Source organism: Microcaecilia unicolor, chromosome 8, assembly GCF_901765095.1.
Source record: "Microcaecilia unicolor chromosome 8, aMicUni1.1, whole genome shotgun sequence".
In the NCBI taxonomy this organism is placed as follows: Eukaryota; Metazoa; Chordata; class Amphibia; order Gymnophiona; family Siphonopidae; genus Microcaecilia; species Microcaecilia unicolor.
The window spans coordinates 204,405,043-204,427,915 of NC_044038.1; the positions used below are offsets into that span (position 1 = coordinate 204,405,043).

At 39.5% G+C, this 22,873-nt stretch overlaps 1 protein-coding gene across 1 annotated transcript in view; it reads right to left on the reverse strand.

The window, feature by feature from the left end:
- Positions 1-613: 613 nt before the first annotated feature.
- LOC115476672 (cadherin-4-like) overlaps positions 614-22,873 on the reverse strand; it is a 93,018-nt gene continuing 70,758 nt past the window's right edge. The window contains exon 3 of the mRNA XM_030213177.1: positions 614-765. Within this exon, the coding sequence (XP_030069037.1) occupies positions 710-765 (56 nt within the window). The 3' untranslated portion in view covers positions 614-709. The remainder of the gene's footprint in view (positions 766-22,873) is intronic.

The window sequence follows — 22,873 nt, forward strand, 5'->3', positions numbered from 1 at the left end:
GTTGGCGTAGTAGGGCCAACTGTAGTACTGTGAGCCGTTAGGGACAGTACCTGTAATAAAAATTGTAAACCGCATAGTCGCCTCAGGGATCTCTTGTGGTATATCAAGTACTAAAAATAAATATATAAATACATTTCAAAATCCTGTTTGTCCCTTGAGAAAAAAACAAATCTGTTATTCACTGATAACCTATGTAAATGATGTGCTTTTGCTGCAATTTTATTTTAACCAGCTAACTAAAAGCAATTATCATAAATCAACACATTTTTCCTAGTGTTCCTTCATTATATCCCCCTCCCCCTCCCGTAGCAGCTGAGTAACCTGCTCCCACTTCTTGTCCTCTTTATTTATCTTTCTAGAACTTATTAACAAGCCCGTTTGAACCAAACATGGCCAACATCCTCCATCGACATTCATAGCTTGTTAAATTATTCTGCTAGAAGACAGATTGCTCTGCCTTTACAAGGAGAGTCATTTATTTCCTACACAATGTAGCACATATTAGATTAAAAACAGGAAAAGCCTTCAAGGAGCTAATAACTGGGAAGTTGATAAGTTTTTACTTTTTTTTTTTCAGTTAAAGATTTATTCTGGGTTGAAAGTGAAACAATAAATTTGTGTTGTCACCAGAGCTTGATTTAACAGGACAAATTGACTTTAATGGTTAAGTCTTGAATGTGCATGCCAGTTTTGTTGATGGTAGGAATCTTCATAAAGAGACATAACTTCTTCTCTTGTTGCAGTCTTGGGAATTGAGACATCTTTCTAACAAGAAAAACATAGGTATCAAAAAATAAAGGTCCTTATGAAGGAGAGAAAGCTACAGTAGCAGAATATTTAATTGTGCATTTTCAGTACAGTTGAATGTTATACCACTGCAAAATGAAATGAATGTGAAAAGGTAGGCGGAGCATGGTACACTTCCCTGGTCAAAGAAAGCAATAGGTAGAAATAAATAGAATACTCTGTAATTTTACAGTGAAAATGGCACATCCCTTAAGAGGGGAAACTGGTCTTCCTTGATTTATGCAAGTCTACCGCAACTGTTTTACCACTGCTTACATTACATTCTTATCATGGGAGATAGTCTTTTGATGAGAAGTCAGTCTATTTTTGAAAATAATTAAATTGCTCACACTCCATTTCCTCAAAGCTTTCACCAACACACATTTGTCTCCTGAATCGTGTGATTGGATTACACTTCTGTCAATTTCACCGCTAAAATGAAAGGCTTTTTTTTTTGCTTTGCTCCACAAATATAGGTTTATCTGGTTAAGATGTCTTGGAAGTATGGAACAAAGGCACCATTCCATAGAGAAAGGGAAAGGTAACGTTCCGTCTAGCCATGTTCTCTTTAGAACAATGGGAAACACTGCATCAAGCTGCATTGGATCCTAGATTTCAGCTCATCAAACTAGCAGAAGCAAGACGCATCTCTTCAGTGGTATGGTCTCAGTATCCAAGAGAGACATCCTCATTTGAAGGAGGTTAAGTGACTTTTGCCTATCTCTGCTCTAGATTTAGATTTCAAAGCACATATCTCTAACATTGTTCAATGTTTCTTTGTTTTTTTAACGTCAGATATTATATTTTTTTAAAGGCACTTGTTCACTATGGTCATGCCTTCATAATTAGCCATTTGGATTACTGTAATGCTTTCCTTCATGGTATTTGAGTTTCTGATATTAGAAGACTTCAAATAATACAAAACATAGCTGTCAAACTGATTATCAACGCTAGGAAATTTGATCATGTGACTCCCTTACTGTGGGAGGGGCATTGGTTACCTATCTATCTGCCACGGGATAAAATTTAAAATGGGATCTTGCCAGGTATTTGTAACCTGGATTAGCTACTGTTGGAAACAGGACGCTGGGCTTTCGGTCTGTCCCAATATGGATACACTTATGTTCTTAAAATCCTCATGCTAGTATACAAGGTTCCCTATTCTGATTTCCCATTACACCTCTTACAACTGCTGATCCCCTATGCCCCTATTAGGTCATTGAGATCATCACAAGGAAATTGTCTTGTTTCGTATTATTTGTCTGGACACTATTAGGACAAAAATATTCAGTGTAACTGGTTCCTTGCTCTGGAACACCCTTCTAGTATTATTTAGACTGGAACTCTCCCTGGATATGTTTAAGAAGAAATTAAAGTTATTCTTGTTTCAGAATGCATTTGGATTATAATTGGATTAGCGTGAGTGATGAGTGACTCCTCTGCACCTGCTTTCACACCCTTCTGGAGGGATGACATGGAATCATTGCTAGTTCTGCTGCTATTATGGCCTTGCACTACTGATTCTCTCTTTCCTATTTATAATGCTTTTCTTTTCCATCTCATACTTTTATATTTGATTCATTGTAAACCACCTAGAAAGTCCTCTGAATGGACGGTATATCAAACATTGAATAAACCTGAAAAACTTGAACTTGACACAGAAAGGATGGCATGTAATGAATTGCAGAGCTGTAAATAAGTAAAATGATGGGAATGATGAAGCTGTTTGAGTATTTCTAAAGTGTCAAGTACAAAATAGCCCTTCCTCTTACATAAAATTAAGGGAAAAAGAGAATTGGGTGATGAAAAGTGCATAAGTGACAAGTACATAGCTTCCATACCAGAGATAATGTCACTCCAAAAAAGAGCACCCATTTAATTTGCACCCACTGGTCTCAGCTTTGCATTAGCTATTACTAAAATGGGTGACCACTACTACTACTACTATAAATCATTTCTATAGTGCAACCAGTCGTACGCAGCGCTTCAGAATTGAACATGAAGAAAAGACAATCCCTGCTCAAAAGAGCTTACAATCTAAATCAGGACAGACAGACAGGACCAATAAGGGATAAGGGTAGGACAGACAGCTCCTCAGTTCCCCCGGACCAAAGTCCACCACCCTAACCACCCTAATCACTAGGCCACTCCTCCAATAGGCCACTCCCCAGCTTTGGGAAAACTAAGCATTTTAGAAACATTCTGGCACATAAACATTTATGTTTCTATTTCATAGCATTTTGCCAATTACCTTGAGAGTTATATTTATATGACTGGACAGGGAAAGGGACTATTGAATAGAGGAAGACAAGACCACTCCAACCCATCCAAATCTATTCAGAAGTCTGCCCAGCACTGGCCTTGCTCACCAACTTCTGTAGCAGCATCTGTCCAGCCACGTTCAGGGTACAGACCACAGAGGTCTCCCCAGCACTGGCTTTGCTTCCCAATTACCAGTTGTTGCCACCTAATCTCTGCTAAGCTTCTTTGGATCCATTCCTTCTAGACAGGATTCATTTGTGTTTATCCCACACATTTTAAAATTCTGTTAACGTTTTCATCTCCACCACCTCCCGCAGCAGGGCATTCCTGGTATCTACCACCTTCTCTGTAAAAAATTACTTCCTGACATTATTCCTGATTTTGCCCCCCCCTGCAACCTCAATTCATGTCCTCTAGTTCTACAACCTTCCCATCTCTGGAAAAGGTTTGTTTGTGGATTAATACTTTTCAAACATTTGAATGTCTATACCATATCACCTCTGTTTCTCCTTTCCTCCAGACAATACACAGGAGTGCTTTGACATCTGATTTAAAGACTGGCAAATGCGCTTTTCCACGCCTTTAGACGTTCGCATCTTTTTGCCTGTTACCGCCTAAGTGTAGCAGTCTGCAATTGTAAATACTTTTATTTACTTTTACTTTCATGCACCTTTGTTGCATTTGGTAGTTTAATGTCTTGAACACAATGGCGAGATGGCTTTTTCATAGCTCTGTTTTTTTAAATTTGGTTTTCACCAATTTTCTTTCATGTTGTAGTGCTCAGTGACCAGTTTAAAATTCCCAGGAAGCAGGTTTGTTTGAACCAAAACACCATGCTCTCTTCACAGTGGGCCTTCAGCACTGTGCCATTGTGTTATTAGCTAAGTATTAGGGTTGCTGTTTTTTGGTTTGATTGCACAATTCATATAAAAAAGTGATTAAAATTAAAAATTAAACAACTAATTCCACATTGAAAAGAATCTAACCCAGTATAGGAGGCAAATGATTAATACACATGATATGCTGCAGATCTAGAATAGCTTAGTGCTATAGGACGGGACGCCCAAGCTTTCCTGAGGACATCCTCGCAGGATGTCCCCGCGAAGGGGTGGGGAAACCCGTATTATCGAAACAAGATGGGCGACCATCTTTCGTTTCGATAATACAGTCGAGGACGCCCAAATCTCAACATTTAGGTTGACTTTAGAGATGGTCGTCCTTAGAGATGGTCGTCCCCGATTTTCGGCGATAATGGAAACCGAGGACGCCCATCCCAGAAACGACCAAATCCAAGCCATTTGGTCATGGAAGGAGCCAGCATTTGTAGTGCACTGGTCCCCCTCACATACCAGGACACCAACCAGGCACCCTAGGGGGCACTGCAGTGGACTTCAGAAATTGCTCCAAGGTGCATAGCTCCCTTACCTTGTGTGCTGAGCCCCCCAACCCTCCCCAAAACCCACTCCCCACAACTGTACACCACTACCATAGCCCTAAGGGATGAAGGGGGGCACCTACATGTGGCTACAGTGGGTTTCTGGTGGGTTTTGAAGGGCTCACATTTTGAAGTGTAACAGGTGAGGGAGGATGGGCCTGGCTCTGCCTGCCTGAAGTGCACTGCACCCACTAAAACTACTCCAGCGACCTGCATACTGCTGACATGGAGCTGGGTATGACATTGGAGGCTGGCATAGAGGCTGGCAAAAAAATATTTAAAAAGGTTTTTTTAGGGTGGGAGGCAGTTGGTGACCACTGGGGGAGTAATGGGAGGTCATCCCCAATTCCCTCCGATGGTCATCTGGTCAGTTTGGGCACCTTTTTGAGGCTTCCTCTTAAGAAAAAATGGACCAAGTAAAGTCGCCCAAGTGCTCGTCAGGGACGCCCTTGTTTTTTCCATTATTGATCGAGGATGCCCATGTGTTAGGCACGCCCCAGTCTCGCCTTCGCTACACTTCTGACACACCCCCGTGAACTTTGGTCATCCCCGTGACGGAAAGCAGTTGAGGACACCCAAAATCTGCGTTCGATTATGCCGATTTGGGCAACCCTGGGAGAAGGACCCCCATCTCCCGATTTGTGTCAAAAGATGGGCGCCCTTCTCTTTCGAAAATAAGCCTGCTAGCCTACTTGGTTTGCTTTATGATGCCTCCTATCTGGTTTTTCCTTGTTAAGCTATTTTGGGCTTTTTGGTAATAAAACTGTTTGTTTCTCACCACCGTTATTCAGGTTTGTTTACTCCTTTTGCTGTTTCAGAGCTATATTTAAAAAGCCTTGGACTATTTTATGCCTGAAATAAAAATGTTGTTAATTCCTTTAAAAAGAGGGAATTAAAAATATTTTTATTTCAGGCATCAAAGAGTCCGAGGTTATTAGCCACTACGCATCATCTGGCAGCAATGCATTAACAATAGACTGACTGTGAAGGTAACCAAAAATCACTGATTCTTGAGTTGACACAGAATAAACAATTTCACAAAATGAAAACAGACTAGGGGACAGAAAAGCCAAGGGGCCAAACAGGAGAAATTCCAAAGCAATAAGGTGGCATACATTTAACTTAAAAGAAAACACCGAAGTGCCTTATAAGTCAGCATGACCTTAGAAGGACATAGGATGGGAAGACATTTCAAAAAAGACATTCTTTCTCCTATCACCATTAAAACTGAGAAATTGAGTAGGAAGGCGTTTTATACTTTCAGCTCAAGAAAATGACAGTGATGGGGAGTTAAAAAGAAATATATAACAGCTGTAACACTTTTCTTTAAATTTAAATTAAAATGCTTGGCAGTGTCATAAAACTAAAAGACCCGAGTTTAAAAAATGGTGCAATGAATGTTATTAAAGTGAGGTTTATGAAGTTCAGGAATAATTACAGGTAATGGGTATTTATTACTCCTTGAGGATCAATCCGTGGCATAATTTCCATATTTGTAGCCAAATGTACAGACACTTATCATATCTGTAGGTTATCTCTGGCTCCAAACTCCCACACATCTCCCTAGTGACACATTTACTGTATCCATTTGCGATATATCAGCATCCTTAATCTCATTTCTCCTCGCACTATCTTCCTTGGAAAAATAAATAAATAAAAAATTAAAAAGGCATAAAAAAATCACCACAGTTCATTTAGATCTTGATACAGCTCCTGGAACTTCTAAAGGGGCACAGCTCAATTACATGTAAAATATTTCTAGTGTTAAGCAAATTGACAGACTGTACCAGCTGTGGAAGAGCCAGACCTATCCCTGGGAGATAAGAAAATAATAATGTGTCTGCTTCAGAAAAGTGACAGCAGAAAAGTGGTCATTGTCCAGTTCTGGGGGGAAAAAAAGCAGAGGCCTTGTTTTCCGTTTCAGTGCATGCACAGTGCAATTTAGGAATGACCTCTCTCATGGAAGTCAAACCACGCTAAGGCTATGGAGGTAACTCTAACTTGATGCCTCAAATTAGGCATCATAATAAGGCACATTGAGCACCAGCTCTATAAAGGCACTTAAGTGCTCTATGGATGTAATAGAATACTAGTGTAAACCTACTTTGCTATGCCAGAAGTTAGGCAAGGTCAATGGCTGGTGTGAGTGAGTGTGCCATGCAATGCAATGCATGCAACTGATAGTATTATGTTGCACATGTCACTGGGTACCACGCCCATGGTCCACCCATGTTCTGTCCATATATATGCTCCCTTGCAGTAACGCACCTTAGCCTTTTTATGCTATATTATAGAATAGCACACAGTGCATTATGGCACTTATCTGTCAATTAGGGGGCACTTACGCCCATGTATAGAATTGTTCCTTATATTTACTAATATACGCTCCTATGTTAGCAGCATTTAACATGTGCTAACATGCATTATTAGTAAACGGGTCTCTGCATAAAACAAGACTTATGCTAAATAACCCATATTGAGGACTAGGTTCAGTAAATGGCGCCCCAAAAATGAGTGCTATTCTATAAGTGGTGCTCCAAGTTGAACACCATTTATAGAATACCATGTAACACCAGGATCCATGCCCAATTTGGGACATAAGGGTTTATACCAACTGAAATCTGGTGTAAATCCTCGTCCATAAATTAGGCACAGATCCCCCGAATTCTGTAACAGCACACACATCTTTAGTGAATGCCCTTGATCAGCCCATGCCCCTCCCCTTTTTCAGTTGCACGCTAAAAGATATACATGTGCATCTTTATAAAATAGCGCCTAGCAAGATGCACGCATAAATCCAAATTGTCATTTAGTACTAATAATTAAATTGTTGGCACCCGATTATTGGCACTGACTCATCAATTAAAATGCACATGCAAACTGGACACATATCTAAATTTGTGCTTGCAACTGAGCATCTTATACCGAATTCTCTCGTAATTGCATATTAGCATGCACTAACACTACAGCATCTTTCAATAAATCTAGCCCTATATAATTAGGCTAAACTTAAAAAACATGGAACATGGTGTCTAGTAGATCTTCCAGGTCTGGCCTGAAAAAGCAAGCCACAGAGGGGAAAAAAAAACCAACTGCTCCTCCATGAATCTGTCTCCACCTTGCATTCAGGAATAAATGGTCCATGTTGAACCTTTCACTCCAGGAAATATCAGATAAACATTTCTGAGATGTTATAACATCCTAGAGACTGTGAAAACTGCCACAGACATCCATAGAGATAAAGCAAGCTAAGCTGAACAAAAGAGCTAGAATGTTTAATGAAGGAAGACTGAACTGAGCCCCATATAAAAAAGGTTTTAGGGCTCTTTCCAAATTACCATATTTTGATCTCCTACATGCATGATAATCACTGATAAAGTGAAATCTAGGAAGGTTTGTATGTCCAGAGTGACCAGATCATTTCTCTCAGGGCAATTTCTCCAAATAGGTTACTTTTGCGCATACCATGAGCTAAGCCAGGGTATGTGGAGTATCTCAGCCTCTCAAATTTACTGCCAATGCTCCCATAAACTCGCACTGTGCCAAAGAGATCTGTAGTTCATAAAATGTAACGTGTGTGGACAATCTATTTAGGTGTGTTTAATCATGCTTGTGGCACCCAAAATGATGTGAAATGTGTTTGGCTTTCTTCTACATTTTCTTAATCTCAAACTGCATTTCTTGGTATTTCAGGATCTTTTCTCTCCCCATGCGATTCACAGGGTAAATCACTTGGGACTGACACCTCTCTGATTAATGCCTTTCTGGAGTTTATCTCTTACCACTATATTCGGTTTTTATACATTCAACAAGGATAGGGGTGTCCCAGGTTATCATAACCTCTGTTTTCCACAATTCTCATAGAGTCATGTGCCAGTATCAGGTCCCAATTCTGAGTGATTTTACAACTCAGTACAAAGCATTATGATTTCACAGTTCAATTAGCTCAATCAGAAAAGTAATAATATTCCTTTGGTTCCATAGGAGATATATGTCCTTTCTAAAATGCTGCTCCACAAATCGGAATCGAAACATCCAGGTGAGGACATCTGAAGTTCTGCCAGTTTTGTTTAGAACAGATTCTTCCAAAAACAGAGCCTATTCTAAAATATATGGAGAAACGGATGCTCATGTGCTAGTTATATGAAGCAGAAGTATCCATTTTAGAAACGTGGAGGTGTGTTTTCAAAGTTACTATGGAACTTTGTAAGTCAATGCGCTTTGAAAATGAGCCCCATAACCACCTAAAATATCAATGGGTCAAAATGGGCACATGCATGTTTAAATGCTATGAAATAGCTATATATCACCAATGAAAGGGAAGAGAGTACCAAATCCAGTCATATAAATATAACTCTCAAGGTAATTGGCAAAATGCTATGAAATAGAAACATAAATGTTTATGTGCCAGAAAGTTTCTAAAATGCTTACTTTTCCCAAAGCTGGGGAGTGGCCTATTGGAGGAGTGGCCTAATGGTTAGGGTGGTTAGGGTTAGGATGGTTAGGGTGGTGGACTTTGGTCCTGGGGAACTGAGGAACTGAGTTCGATTCTCACTTCAGGCACAGGCAGCTCCTTGTGACTCTGGGCAAGTCACTTAACCCTCCATTGCCCCATGTAAGCTGCATTGAGCCTGCCATGAGTGGGAAAGCACGGGGTACAAATGTAATTTTAAAAAAAGCCCAGGATTCCTCGAAAGTTTTACTTTGGGGGAGAGGAGGGAAAGAGGGAACATCAGCCACTGGGGGATTAAAGGGAAACCTCCTCATCCCTCCAGAGAAGCACTGTTCAATACAAGCATTTTTACAAAACCTATGACATCCTAGAGAGCAGGTATAAATCCTGGTGTTGATCTTTTTGGACATAGATGTGCATTCCCCTTCTGAAATGGGGAATACATGATTTTTTATGCCCAGCCTAGTCCCACTGAAAACACAACCAGACCATGTCCCCCTTCCTATATGCACATTTCTAAGTTTTAGATGTGCATACTATGGCTTTGAAAAATTAAAATTTAGACATTTATGTAATATAAATGTCTAAATGCCAGGATATGCACATCAAAAACCCGAATAACGCTTAAAAACACACTTAGTCATTCTGCTTTGTCAACTGTTATGATCCAGTCCCTACTGGGGACAGTTGGATCAGAACCGGGATCCTTCCTCTCATATTGTACAAGTTCTCATTCTCAGCCCAATAAATAACCATCCATCTTCAGCTTGAGACTCAAACCTGACATTGGATCTCTGATAAAAAGGGGGGCCAAAAAGCAAAAATACTAAAACTAAAGCAAAATGCAATAGTGTTCATGGAGACAGTGGAATTTCCTCTTCCACACGTTTGAGAAAGTTTTTATTCAATGCACTTTGTACAAGGAATAGAGAGGTTCCCAGCAACTTTCCAAAGACTGTAAATGGGTCTGGCTTTTAAAACAATCAAAATATCAAATTAACACTTTGATCAGTTATGTGTAGATATAGCGGATAGATATTCCTTATCGACATTCTGAAACCCAGATCCGCTTGCACTCTTCAAGGACTGGGTGGAGGACCTACAACCAAACCAAAGCATATCTGCTCCTGAGAACTGTCTTCTTGGTTTTCATGGCAGAAGTTTCTTCTCATTAAGATAAATGTAAAAGAAAGTTGTAATTTGTTCTGAGTGTTAAAAACTATTCACAGTGCATTAAGGAAAAGTCATTACTTAGGATATCTGTAATTACCATAAAATGCTATGTAAAATACTCATTAAGTGCCTCAATTGACACAGCTATGTCTTACCCATTATGCTCCTGCCTATACTGTAGATGTGGTTCAATCTATTTTATTAAACTATTCAACAGAAATCTAAACATAGTTATCCCTATTTTAGGTAGAATATAGAAATTGGAATTAAGACTTTCAGGTTGGGATGTTTACAGTTCCAGTTGCATTTTAGAAAAGGATCTGCTGACAGAGCCTTCTCAAAAATATGTGCAGGAATGGATATATACAGTATGTTCTATAACAAAACAACGGATGTGGAAACACAATTTCACACAAAAAGAATACTGCAAAACTAGTGATCCACTGACAAATGTTCTAAATTCAAGAGACATCTTAAATCTATATGATCAAGGAAGGAAAAATCCTCATAGAGCTCCACACACAGAAGTTTATAGAGGTAAATGTGATCACAATAAATGAAGTATATATTCTCTTAACTGATCAAAAGAGGCCTCTTTACTGGTTAAGAGAGTACCTACTTCATTTATTGTACAACTGGCTAAAATGTCAATGAAAACATTTTTTTTTTCAGTTTGACAATAAAATAAATCAGCAAATGTCTGGAGTTGCAATGGGGGCCACAATGGCTCCCTCAGTGGTGAACCTATTTATAAATGTATATGAACAAAAACGTGTATACCGCAGAATTGTTTCAGCATGTTCGCCTTTGGGTTCGCTATATTGATGATGTCTTTTTGTTGTGGGATGGGAGGATAGAACTCTTGCAAGAATTTGTCACATATCTAAATGGCTGCCATCCTAACATAAATTTTGATTTGCATTTTTCCTTCCTTTATAGATATGAGATTGCTTTGAATACAAGTCTCTTGAATTTAGAACTTTTGTCAGTGGATCACTAGTTTGGTAATATTCTTTTTGTATGTCCAGTATGTGTCAGTTACATATAGTGCAAGCCACAATTTTACATATATCAACATCTAATACACTGATGAGGCCAACCTGGTAACACATACATCTTAACATACGCATTTAAGTTGGTAATTCACAACCAGTGCGTTTTTTCTAGCAAAAAAGGTGCCGGTACTCAAATGCTAGGCCACCCTTCAAGGGTGGGGTGATCACTGAGGGACTCATCCCATAATAGCCAGGCCCCCTGCAACCAGTCACAGAATCTATGTCAAGGCAGAATTGGTGTGTAGAGCCTGAACTCTCATTAAAACTTGGGGACAATGGGTCAATTTTAGAAGACAATGGAAAAGGTGCCGGTACTCAGTACCCCCTCAAAAAAAGCCCTGTTCACAACACAGACATGTAAGTGCTGACACTTATGAAATCTGCCATTTTGGAAACCTACCATGAAAGATATAACAATCACTCATTATTTTGGGTATCCAGAAAACTATACAAAGGAACAAGATAAAATGTCACAATAACGTTGATTCACAAAAATTGGAGGAAAAACCTCAGAAGACCAAAAAGATAATAATTTACGGTAATGTCTTTTCTAAAAATGATTACCTTTTTTAATCATTGGTCAAAAAACTTGCTCATTGATATTGGGCCAAATTCTCTGTATATTGAGCCTGAAAAATCGGTGCCAATTAAAGACACGCTTAGCATGATTCTATAAAGAGTGCGCACAACTTAATTGAACAAGCAGATAATGAACACTGATAGTTGGGAGATAATTATTAGCACTAAATGGCAATAATTAGGATTTAGGCGCATACCCAATTCTATAACAGATTGCGCCTAAATCCTATTGTAGATAACAATTTGGGGGCACAGTTAGGGGGTTCCTGATGGCATTCCTGGATTTTATGAGTGTTGACACAGAATCACGCCTAAGTGCACCTAACTTAGACGCCAGTATTTAAGGTGCTCAGAGCAGGCCTAATTGCAGCCGCCTATAGTCAGGCACACCTTAGTGCTAAGTACGAATCTATAAAGGAAATATACTCGTTATAGAATCGAGCTAAGTGCGTCACATTATCAGTGCATACTTTTTAGGCACTACTTATAGAATTTACCCCATTGTGAATAATTGTAGTCTTTTTTTTAAATAAATAAAACAAAACTGGATTTGCAGCCTTGTAACTGATTCTATGACTGCTGATAGGCAAATTCTCAAAAATATCACAAACACTTATCTGTAATATGCCGAACAGAGGCCACCCGTTTCATGCAGGAGAGGAAGATGTGACTGTCATGAACATTGTACCTGGAATGTTGGATGGTGCTTTCTGTATCAATGAATGTATCATTCTGAAACTTCATTGAAAACTACATCCCCTTAGGAAGCTTATTTGTGAAATGAGTGGCCTCCGTTGGGGATAGTACAGTTAAGTATTTGGCTGTATTTCTCAGAATTTGCCTATCAGCAGTTATAAGGGTGCAAATCCAGTTCTGTTTTATTTATAAAAAAAATAAAAATATTCACATTATGAATGAGTAAAGAATATTATAAATGCCAGAATAAAGTTTAAAGAGGACGAATTTTTGACCAATGATTGAAAAAAGGATAGCCATTTGTAGAAAAGACATAAATTATATGACTTTTGGGGATTCTAAGGCCTTTTCCCTCCAGTTCTTCTGAATCAACATTATTGTAACATTTTATCTTCATCTTTTGTGTAGTATTTTGGAAACCCACACACTTAAATACTCCTAATTAAGTACAGGGGCTGCAATCTCTCTGTACTATAATTTTTGAGGTGGAAAGAGAACACTTGGGGGGCCCTGGTTCCAGGTATATGCTTCTTATACTGATCAGAGCTGCTCATTGATTACTATAGGGTCCTGTTTACTAAGGCCATCTCTCTCCTCTTCAATCTGTTCAAAATTCTGCTGCACGACTTATATTCTGCCAGTGTCACTATGCTCATATTAGCCCTCTCCTCAAGTCACTTCACTGGCTTCCTATCCGTTTCCGCATACAGTTCAAACTCCTGTTATTGAATTATAAGTGCATTCGCCGCAAGATATGGACGTGCGTGAGCCCGCTCCTCTCTGCTGAGAAATAATGCCTAAACGGAGGGTCGTGCTGCTGCCGCTACCACCCAGTGCCGCCCGGAGTCCCTATTACCCTTTGTTCAGCGGGTCACGGAGATAGTGATGTTGGAGGGCAGCCCGCTTGTTCCACCCGATGTAAATGGAGAATCGAGTAGGAACCAAGGGCTCGCTAAGCCCCGACACTCGAGCTCCGCCCCCACAACCTCGAGGAACTAGCTCTCCCATAGCGGCATCCTCGAGCTTGGAGACCCCAATTGCTCGAGGACGGGAGGTACAGAAAGACGCTGAGGGAGAGGCGGAGAGATTTTCTATCTCTCTGGGAACAGCTGAGGAGATATTCGTTGGGGGATGTTTTGCTGTCTACCCGAGAGGAGGAGAAATCTGCATTTCAATCTGAGGTACTGACCACACAATTTTCCCTCTCTCTTAAAAAACCGAAAGAAGTGACTTTAGATACTTTGTGGACCCTAATTGCTGACTTTGCAAAGGCAATTTGCCCTCAGGTTAAGGCAATATCAGAGGAAATAACGATGTTAAAGGGGAATTTGAAAGAAACTGAAAATGTAGTGGAAACTGTGAAATAGCAGGTGAAAGATCAAGAAAAAGATTTACAAGGTACAATTAAAGTCCAAAATAATATGCTTAAAGACTTGGTAAATCTTCGAAGGCAATCTGAAAATTTTGAAAACTATTCTAGAAGAAAAAACTTACGTTTTATGAACTTTCCAGTTCAAAAATTAATTTCACCTCGAGAAATGTTAAAAAGTTACCTTAAGGAGATCTTAGAGACAGGGAAGGAAAATATCCCCCCCTTTGAGCAAGTTTTTTACCTTCCCATTAAAGGAGAAAATAGGAAAACAGTTCAAGATAATCAACCTCTAGATGTTTCAGCAACAGATTTGGAACAATTGTCAACTACCACTTTAGTGGCTACGGTAGTATTACCACTGGATAAAATTTGGATTTTGAGACTTTTTTTCCAAAAGAAAGATAAGTTATTTAAGAGATTTAAAGTTCAAATTTACCCTGATGTATCAAGAGATACGCAAAAAAGATGTCAGCAATTCCTACAATTAAGGCAACAAACACTTCAGGTATGAGCTACTTTTTTCCTTAAATACCCTTGTAAGTGTTTGGTCGGTTACCAATCACAGAAATATGTCTTCTATGATCCCCTACAACTGACAACATTTATTACAGCAAGACAAAATGGATCTAATGTCATCTAGATATTCTCGTAATTAGTAATTAATCCGTAACACGTCCAATATGTTATATAGCTTAAAGAGGTTTTCTTTAACATATATTGCAATTTCTCCATTGTAAAGGTATCTTGGGATCCACGGTGAGGACTTGTAAGAAATTATTAATTATTAATATTTTTTTTGCTTGGATAAATACCTGTTTATAAGTATTTAATTTCTCTTTTCTGTACAAGTATTATTGCTTGTAAAATTATGTGAAGAAATGATAAATAAATAAATAAAAAGAATTATAAGTGCATTCACTCTGCAGCTCCTCAGTATCTCTCCACTCTCATCTTTCCCTACACTCGTCCCTGGGAACTCCGTTCACTGGGTAAATCTCTCTTATCTGCCCCCTTCTCCTCCACCACTAACTCCAGACTCCGTTCCTTTTATCTTGCTGCACCATATGCCTGGAATAGACTTCCTGAGCCGGTACGTCAAGCTCCATCTCTGGCCACCTTCAAATCTAGGCTAAAAGCCCACCTTTTTGATGTTCCTTTTAACTCCTAACCATTACTCACTTGTTCAGTACCCTTATTTTATCATCCCCACCTTAGTAATTCCCTTCTCTCTTATTTGTCCTTTTTGTCTGTCCTAATTAGATTGTAAACTCTGTCGAGCAGGGACTGTCTCTTCATGTTCAAGTGTACAGCGCTGCGTACATCTAGTAGCACTATAGAAATGATAAGTATAAGTAGTAAGGCGCGTGAGTGTTTTTAACGCGCCTACAATTAGCGCGTGCACTGTGTAGGTGCTTGTAGGGATATTGTAGGTGCATACATGGTTAACGCGCATTAAAACGCTAATGCACCTATAATGCAGCTTAGTAAACAGGGCCCTATCTTTGCAGCTAGCATTGTATCTCACATGCATGGCTTCAGAACCTATTTGCAAACAGGTTTTTCACGTGAAAAGGCCCAAAATGCAAAAAATAAATAAATAAATAAAATCCACAATAATCCTCCTTTACCCTTACATTATCCTTTAGCTACTTAAGTTTTAATTATAACTCTGTCTACCTGAAGACATTTTGGGAAGTGTCCAGTGTAAATGTGTAAGTAGCAGAATCCAGTGTAAAAGTGTATGTAATTTCTAGGTCCCCGGTTGTTAATGAAATCCAAAACATTCAGATTTTAATTGAACTAGATAAAGATTAAGAAGCTTAGCAGCAGCTGGCATTGCGAATTAGTACTCAGCAGACTTTTATGTTGTACTCTAAATCATTGCTTTTGTAATCTTTCTAAATGGTGCTTTATCTTGCTAATGCAGATACCAGTCTCGGAAAGCATTAGGCTGCTACATTCCCCAGCGCCTGTAAAACTGTGAACTTTAAAATCTTAATAGTCTCATTTTAATGCTAAGTATGATGATCTATAGGTATAATAGCCACCCAATAAAATCTTATTATAAGGAGAAAAAATTAGTCTTTCACATGACCTAACCTGCTCTGACCATAGACTTATAAAGAGGGTCAAATCTAAATATATGTCAAGTTTATGTATGGTTTATTTTTGTTGATATACTACTGCCTTTTAGAAAACTATTCAAGTAGTCTGGAATTTAATTGATTGGGGAAGGTGAAGGGATTATCCTATTAATAATTAATAACCAGCACTACAGATCCATATATAGTATGAGGTGTCGTTTCAGTTCAACAAAAGATGTTTTTATTATAAGCATAGCTTACGTATTTATTTATTTATTTATTTATGTAATACATTTATAATCCACCTATCCAGACATCTAGGTGGAGTACAATATAACACTCATAAAATAACACATAAAACATTACAATAAAACATGCAAACATCAAATGCCCCAAAAAGTCCTGAAACCCTCCCATCAGACAAACCAAGTTTTCAACTGCTTGTTAAAATGGGACACAGGAAAAAAAAAGCCAACGCACGGCCAAAGAAGAGAATTCCACAAATGGGGACCAGCAATGAAACGAAGGAACAATCAGCAAATTAAAATCTTGAGACCGCAAAGTACTTATAGGACAATAGATCTGCAAATTCTGCACCAAAGCCAATAGAGCAGCACCCTGACATGCCTGGAATACCAACAGCAGGGGCTTAAACTCAATATACTGCACCACAGGTAACCGATGCGACATCTTCAATGGGGATGTAATGTGTGCCTCACAACTGAAACCCATAAGAAGCCGCACTGCAGAGTTCTGTGCCACCTGCAAAGCTTGTAACTTATAAAACAGAGGTTCCATCAAAAAAACCATACCACTGATAGTAATAAATTGAGCATTTAAATACACAGCAGCTGTGCATACAGAACATTAAGAAAATTTACATTTATTTGTACTTAAATACCACTCATATCAAAGGTTCAAAGCAGTTTACAATAAGAGATACCACGATAATCGCTTGGGAATACAAAAAAAAAATCACATTACAAGACCAAAGTCTCTGTCAATTTCAATCTCAATTATAAAAAAGAATTTTTTTAAGTGAGGTTTTTAGCCTCTTTCTAAGAAGATAGTAACTAGGATTATTATTAAAACACAGAGCTTATTCTCTCCACATTTTAAGTGCTTGATAGGCAAGAATTTTATCATGAAACTTAAGTTGTTTTATACTCTTAACAGAAGGGAGTCATGCAATACTGTGAACAACTCCGGGTGTGAGTGAGCTGCTCATGAACCCTCTCTCAATCACTTTTAATCTACACTCCACAGAGTTTGTTTTCCTACTAGAGATCCAGGACCTGTTTCTTAATGGACAGATATCTGATCTGCTCCTCAGATGGCATCTAAACTCCCCCAAGAGAAGGATCAGGGCTGTGGCCAAGAGGACAAGATGGCGGAGTCCCCACCTGCGTTGCAGCTGACAAGCTCAGCGGAACTCATTCCAGAGCGCACCACAGCAGTTGTACAGGCACTGGATCCATGCTTTGCAAAGCTCTCCAAACTTACCAACATTTCTCAGCTTACCTCTGAGCTTGCGCAGCGCACTGGGGAACTAGAGTGTTGCATTTCCGAGGTGGAGGATACTGTCCAGGCTCATGCGGCAATGTTAACATGCTTTTGAGTTGTCTCACTCCCAGCAGCAAACGTTGGAGGACCTTGAGAATCGGGCATGAAGGGAGAAACTGCTGCATACTACCAGCTGGGGGTGGAGAACTTATTCATTTGGACAGAGACCATCTACTAGGCTAACTGCAGCCTGGTGACTCGCAACATCATTGCTGTGTCATCATCACTATATTTCATCATTATGCGCAAAAGGCAGCCATACTATGGATTTACAAAAGGTGGCAGGCTATAAAGGCCTGCCATAGAAAATATTTCAAGATTATTCTGCTGCGCTGACAGCTAAACGGCAGGCCTTCCACGCGATTTGTACGAAGCTGATGGACAGAAACTTCTGGTTCATGCCGCAGTGTCCGGCCACACTAGGAGTACTACATGAGGGAAAATGGTCCACATGCACATCTCCGGATATAGCATTGGACTGGCTTAACACAGTGGAGTCCACCTAACTATAATTCTTTAATGTGGACTATTACGTATCTCTTTGTGGTTCTTGTCTCTGGTGGGGATCTACAGGCTAGTTAAATCGGGGTCTCATATTTTCAGGAAGGCCTTTGTTTATTGTGTTCTGCTTTTTGTAACCAGTTTCCTTCCCAGGTTTTTCTACATGGGATGTGTTAATGTATCTTGTGTATGAGTTTGGGGGGGGGGGGGGAGTACCTGCAAGCATCGAAGTGACTGACTTTCAGGGGTGGAGCGAGATTGGTGTATGTTGTGAGTTAGGGGTGAGGGGAGGTGGATGGCGAGGTTCTCTTTCTTTTTCATAGTGTGTATGCTACCGATATTGTCTCTGTGTGTGGAGCTGTGTGTACAGGGTGCTTTAGGTAGGTCCTGTTACTGGATGCAGTATTTCCTATCTCCAGGTGTGAGAATTATCTCTAGTGGAGAGGCTGGGCACTCCAGGGATTCGGTTGGGGTGGAGTTCCTTGTCCTGTACACATTCCCTGTTTTTGTTTAATGGCTAATATACTGGTGCTGCATATCCTTTTGTGGAAGGTGTCTGGGATCTCCTCCCTGGGTATGGAGATTTCCCGCATATTTGGCACAGGATAGAGACTTTCAGTCTACTGTACAACTCTGCAAGCAGATGATACTTGTCCACAGTGTTCAGTGGTGGAGGCTCATTTGGGTCATATGTTCTGGACCTGCTCACATATTCAGGTTTTTTTGGACTCTGATCAATGGACATGTTTCTACGATATGGAAAATTGGTTGGTCTCCCTCAGTTCGGCAACTCTTTGATGTATTTTAGATTTGAGGGTGGCCACTGGCCGGAATGAGAGCCTTTTTAAAGCGCTCGCTTTTGATGACCAAGAAGCTGATTCTACAACACTGGCTGGCAGCGGAGCCATCCACAGTGGCGCATTGGAGATCAGCTATGATCCTGCTTTGCTGTTTGGAACATACAGGAATATCTGACTTATCTCTGAGAACTGATTCCTTTCTAAAGACCTATACACCATTTGGGGAGGCTGACAGCTGTGGCACGCATTAGAATTTTGAATGTTTAACCTCTATGGCAGTCGGTAGCAGTGTTTTGTTTTTCTGCTGGGTGATTGGGGGGGAGAGAAAGGGGTGGGGGGTTCTGGGGTTTATATGCAAAACTTTGGCACCACCAGATGGCTCTCCATTGTTTTGTTTTGTTTTTGGCTGTTTGTTTTTCATCAGGTTTGTATACTACTAATGTGTGCTTGTTTTGTATGTATTTGCATGTGGTGTCAAACAGGAGTATATACTTTTAACAGAAGAGAAAACAAAAGGGGAGTTAGTATGAGTCCTTCTATTTCTAGTATCAGAATCACATTATCCTTGTGTGCTACTATATTCACCACAAGCTAAATTTGATCAAAACATTATATTGCATTATTGGGAAACATTGAAAATTCATCCACTGTTTTTGCCACATCCTAGATTTGCCTATTAGCAACAAACATCTGAGAGACTTTTTGTGACAATCTTCAATTTGGATTCAGCAAGATGTGGATACATCTACTTTTTTCCATTTTAAATGTGAAAACTGTGTTGTATATACACACACATTGGAGATCCATGAATTTATTCATCCGGAGCTGGAATTCTCACACGTCCTTCAGGATATTAACAGTAGGGTTGACAACTGCCTCCAGACTTAATCTGGCTCTTGATCTATCCCACTGCATGAAGGGACTTGTAGTTCTTATTTCCCAGTTATATCCCCTAAAAAACGCCAAGCAAGACTAAGGGGTAATTTTACTAAGGTGCACTAACAGATTAAGTGCACGCTAATGATTAGTGCACACTATTTATTTATTTTATTTTTATTTTATTTGCTACATTTGTACCCCACATTTTCCCACCTATTTGCAGGCTCAATGTGGCTTACATAGTACCGTAAAGGTGTTTGCCAATTCAGTTGATAACAAATACAAGATTATATTGTGGTCAAATGAGGTAGGTGTGAATCAGGCATCATGAGGGTCAAGGGAATGAAGATTGTAAATTGTCCAGTACGATCATTGGTTATGCTGTGTTGCTGGGTGTGGGGGATTTACGTTGAATCTGTGGGATAGGCCTTTTTGAAGAGGTGGGTTTTTAGTGATTTCCTGAAGTTCAGGTGCTCATGGATTGTTTTTACAGCTTTTGGGAGTCCATTCCAAAGGTGTGTGTTTATGTAGGAGAAGCTGGGTGTGTAACTTGTTTTGTATTTAAGTCCTTTGCAATTTGGGTAATGTAGGTTTAGATATGATCATAATGATCCGATTCTGTTTCTGGTTGGTAGATCTATGAGGTCTGTCATGTATCCTGGGACTACGCCGTAGACACCCATAAGAATATAATGGGCATTTAATCATTTAGCGCACACTAATCATTAGGACACCTTAGTAAAAGAACCCCTTAGACTCTACATGTAATAGAGTAAACACAGAATTGGATGAACCATTGGGCAAATCTAGAGCCAGTTTGCAACCCTAAGTAGCCTAGGGCTGCCAACTATTCCATGTCCTGAGAGGCAGATCCAATCCTGGTTATATTCAATGGCATGCAACCAAATGCAATGCTGACTTCTTAGCGACATCAGACCTACAAGCTTCTGGAAACCACAGGGTAAAACTCAGGAACGGATCTGACTGTGGCAGAAGTGGAGACAGTTGCCAGCCCTTCGATGTGGATGTTGGCAATGAGTTTGCTTATACACAAGTGAGGAGGGCGAAAGCTACAGTATCAGTGGTCAATAGTCATACTGATGAAATTAAAAAAAAAAAAAAAAAAAAGAAAATCATCAATATTCATGGCATCTGTCAATAAATGTCCTAACAAAACTTGCAGCTTGTCACATAGTTGTGGGATGCTGTGGAGTCCCAGAGGGCTGGCACCATGTGTTCATGTAAAATCATAGTGCCAAAATTAATACAATGGGAAAGGAACATTCATTTTCTCTCCCTGTTCTGCTCTTACTGTGGCATGTAGAGGATTTCTAATTTTAAACACCAACAATTAGCATATTCACTCTTAATTCCAAATATACATGAGGTACTTAAAGAAAGAAAAACAAAAGAACCCCTTCAACTTGTTGTAGTGCTTTACTACCTCTTGGGAGAACGTTGATTGCATAGGAAAAATGATCAATATAGTCTGTGTACTTAAACCTCATCCGCACAACATCCATGCACCAATCTTAATTGATCTGTCCCCCGGCCAATACCAAACAGATGCCAGTCCGTCTGACCATGGTTGCCCAGTTCTGAAAGCTAATGTACTTCTGACCAGACCATTTTACTGGTAGAAGACATCTGTAGAGGGATAACATTGTTTTCTGAAACATAAACACAGATGGCAAATTGCATTTCCTCTGTTACTCAAAACATGTGCCAGGAAAGCCTTTGTGAATACCTGAAAGACCAAAGGCCTTCAAAAGCTAGTCAAAAATGTTTTTTTAGTTAGTCCAGTAAAAAAAGTATTATTTTCTTTTCTTTTTTTGTTTTGTTTCTATTTATTAGCTTTGAAGTGGACTAACACGGCAACCGCACTATTTTAACTGAAAAACCACAGTCACTAGTGCAACTGGCACATTCCTGTATTGAAATCCAAAACTGGATTCTCTTACAGATATCTGCCTCAGGATGTAAAATCTATAAGGTGGTTTTCCACTTTTATCCTGCATGGAAATAAAGAATAAACAAAAAATAATTGCAGAAATGTATAACACAGTATTACAGCAAATGACAGCAGATAAAGACCTGCACAGTCCATCCAGTCTGCCAAACAAGGCGGCCAGAGCCACACCTGCCACCTGGTACAGGTCATAGTCATTAATTGTCAGATTCTGTATAGCGCGCCTAGAGATCCGTGCCGAAAGCCAGGCATATTCTATAATGACGTGCATAACCTAATTGGCTTAACAAGCTAATCAGCAATGAAAACAGCATTAAACATGCAATAATGAGCACTAATTGGCAATAATTAGAATTTACACCATCAACTCACTAAGGGCCTTGTTTACTAAGGTGTGTTAGTGTTTTTAATGCGCCTATAATTAGCACGCGCGCTAACAGTGTAGGTGCCTATATGGATAGTGTAGGTGCCTACATGGTTAACTAAAGTTAAGAACGTTAACATGCCTATAACGCATCTTAGTAAACAGGGCCCTAAGCGTATTCTGTAATGAACTGCACCTAAATTCTAATGTGTGCAGTTCAAAAGGGGCATGGCTATGGGTAGGGAAATTGGACGTTTCGTGGGCATTCCAAAAGTTACACGCTTAGTTATAGAAGATGGGCCCAGTGCGCGTAAATCTACATGCAGAGATTTACACCACATTTTCATTGGAGTAAATGGAGGCACGTAGTTTTAGGTGCTGGGATATCAACAACAGATGGTAAAAACCAGAGTATAATAAATGCAGGAGATAAATTAGTGAGAGGATTGACCTAATGCAGTTCTAAGTGGCTAATTGAAATATCCAATAAATGATAGGGAAGTTCTCAGAGTTATAAACTCACCCAAACTAGGCACCACCAAAGTGAATTACGCCTCTAAGGATGGACAAATTTCTCAATCGTAGAGCTTCTCATCAGAACTTTTTTTAAATTTTTGAGCAAAAACACCCGTGCTCTAATGAATAATAAAATATATATATATTTTTTTCTTCTCTCACAAATCAAAGAACCGAGTGAGTCAATCCTGTCACTTTCTAAAAAAAAAAAAAAAAAAATCAACAAAGCATATTCTATATACAAGGCCTAAATCTAGGCACCACTTATACAATACGCTTAAACGGAAATGTTTCTTGAGCAGATTTTTTAGGCGCCTTATATATAATCTGGCCCTAAATGCTTAAACACTGGTTGGCAATTTGGCATCATGCCAACCACATATAGG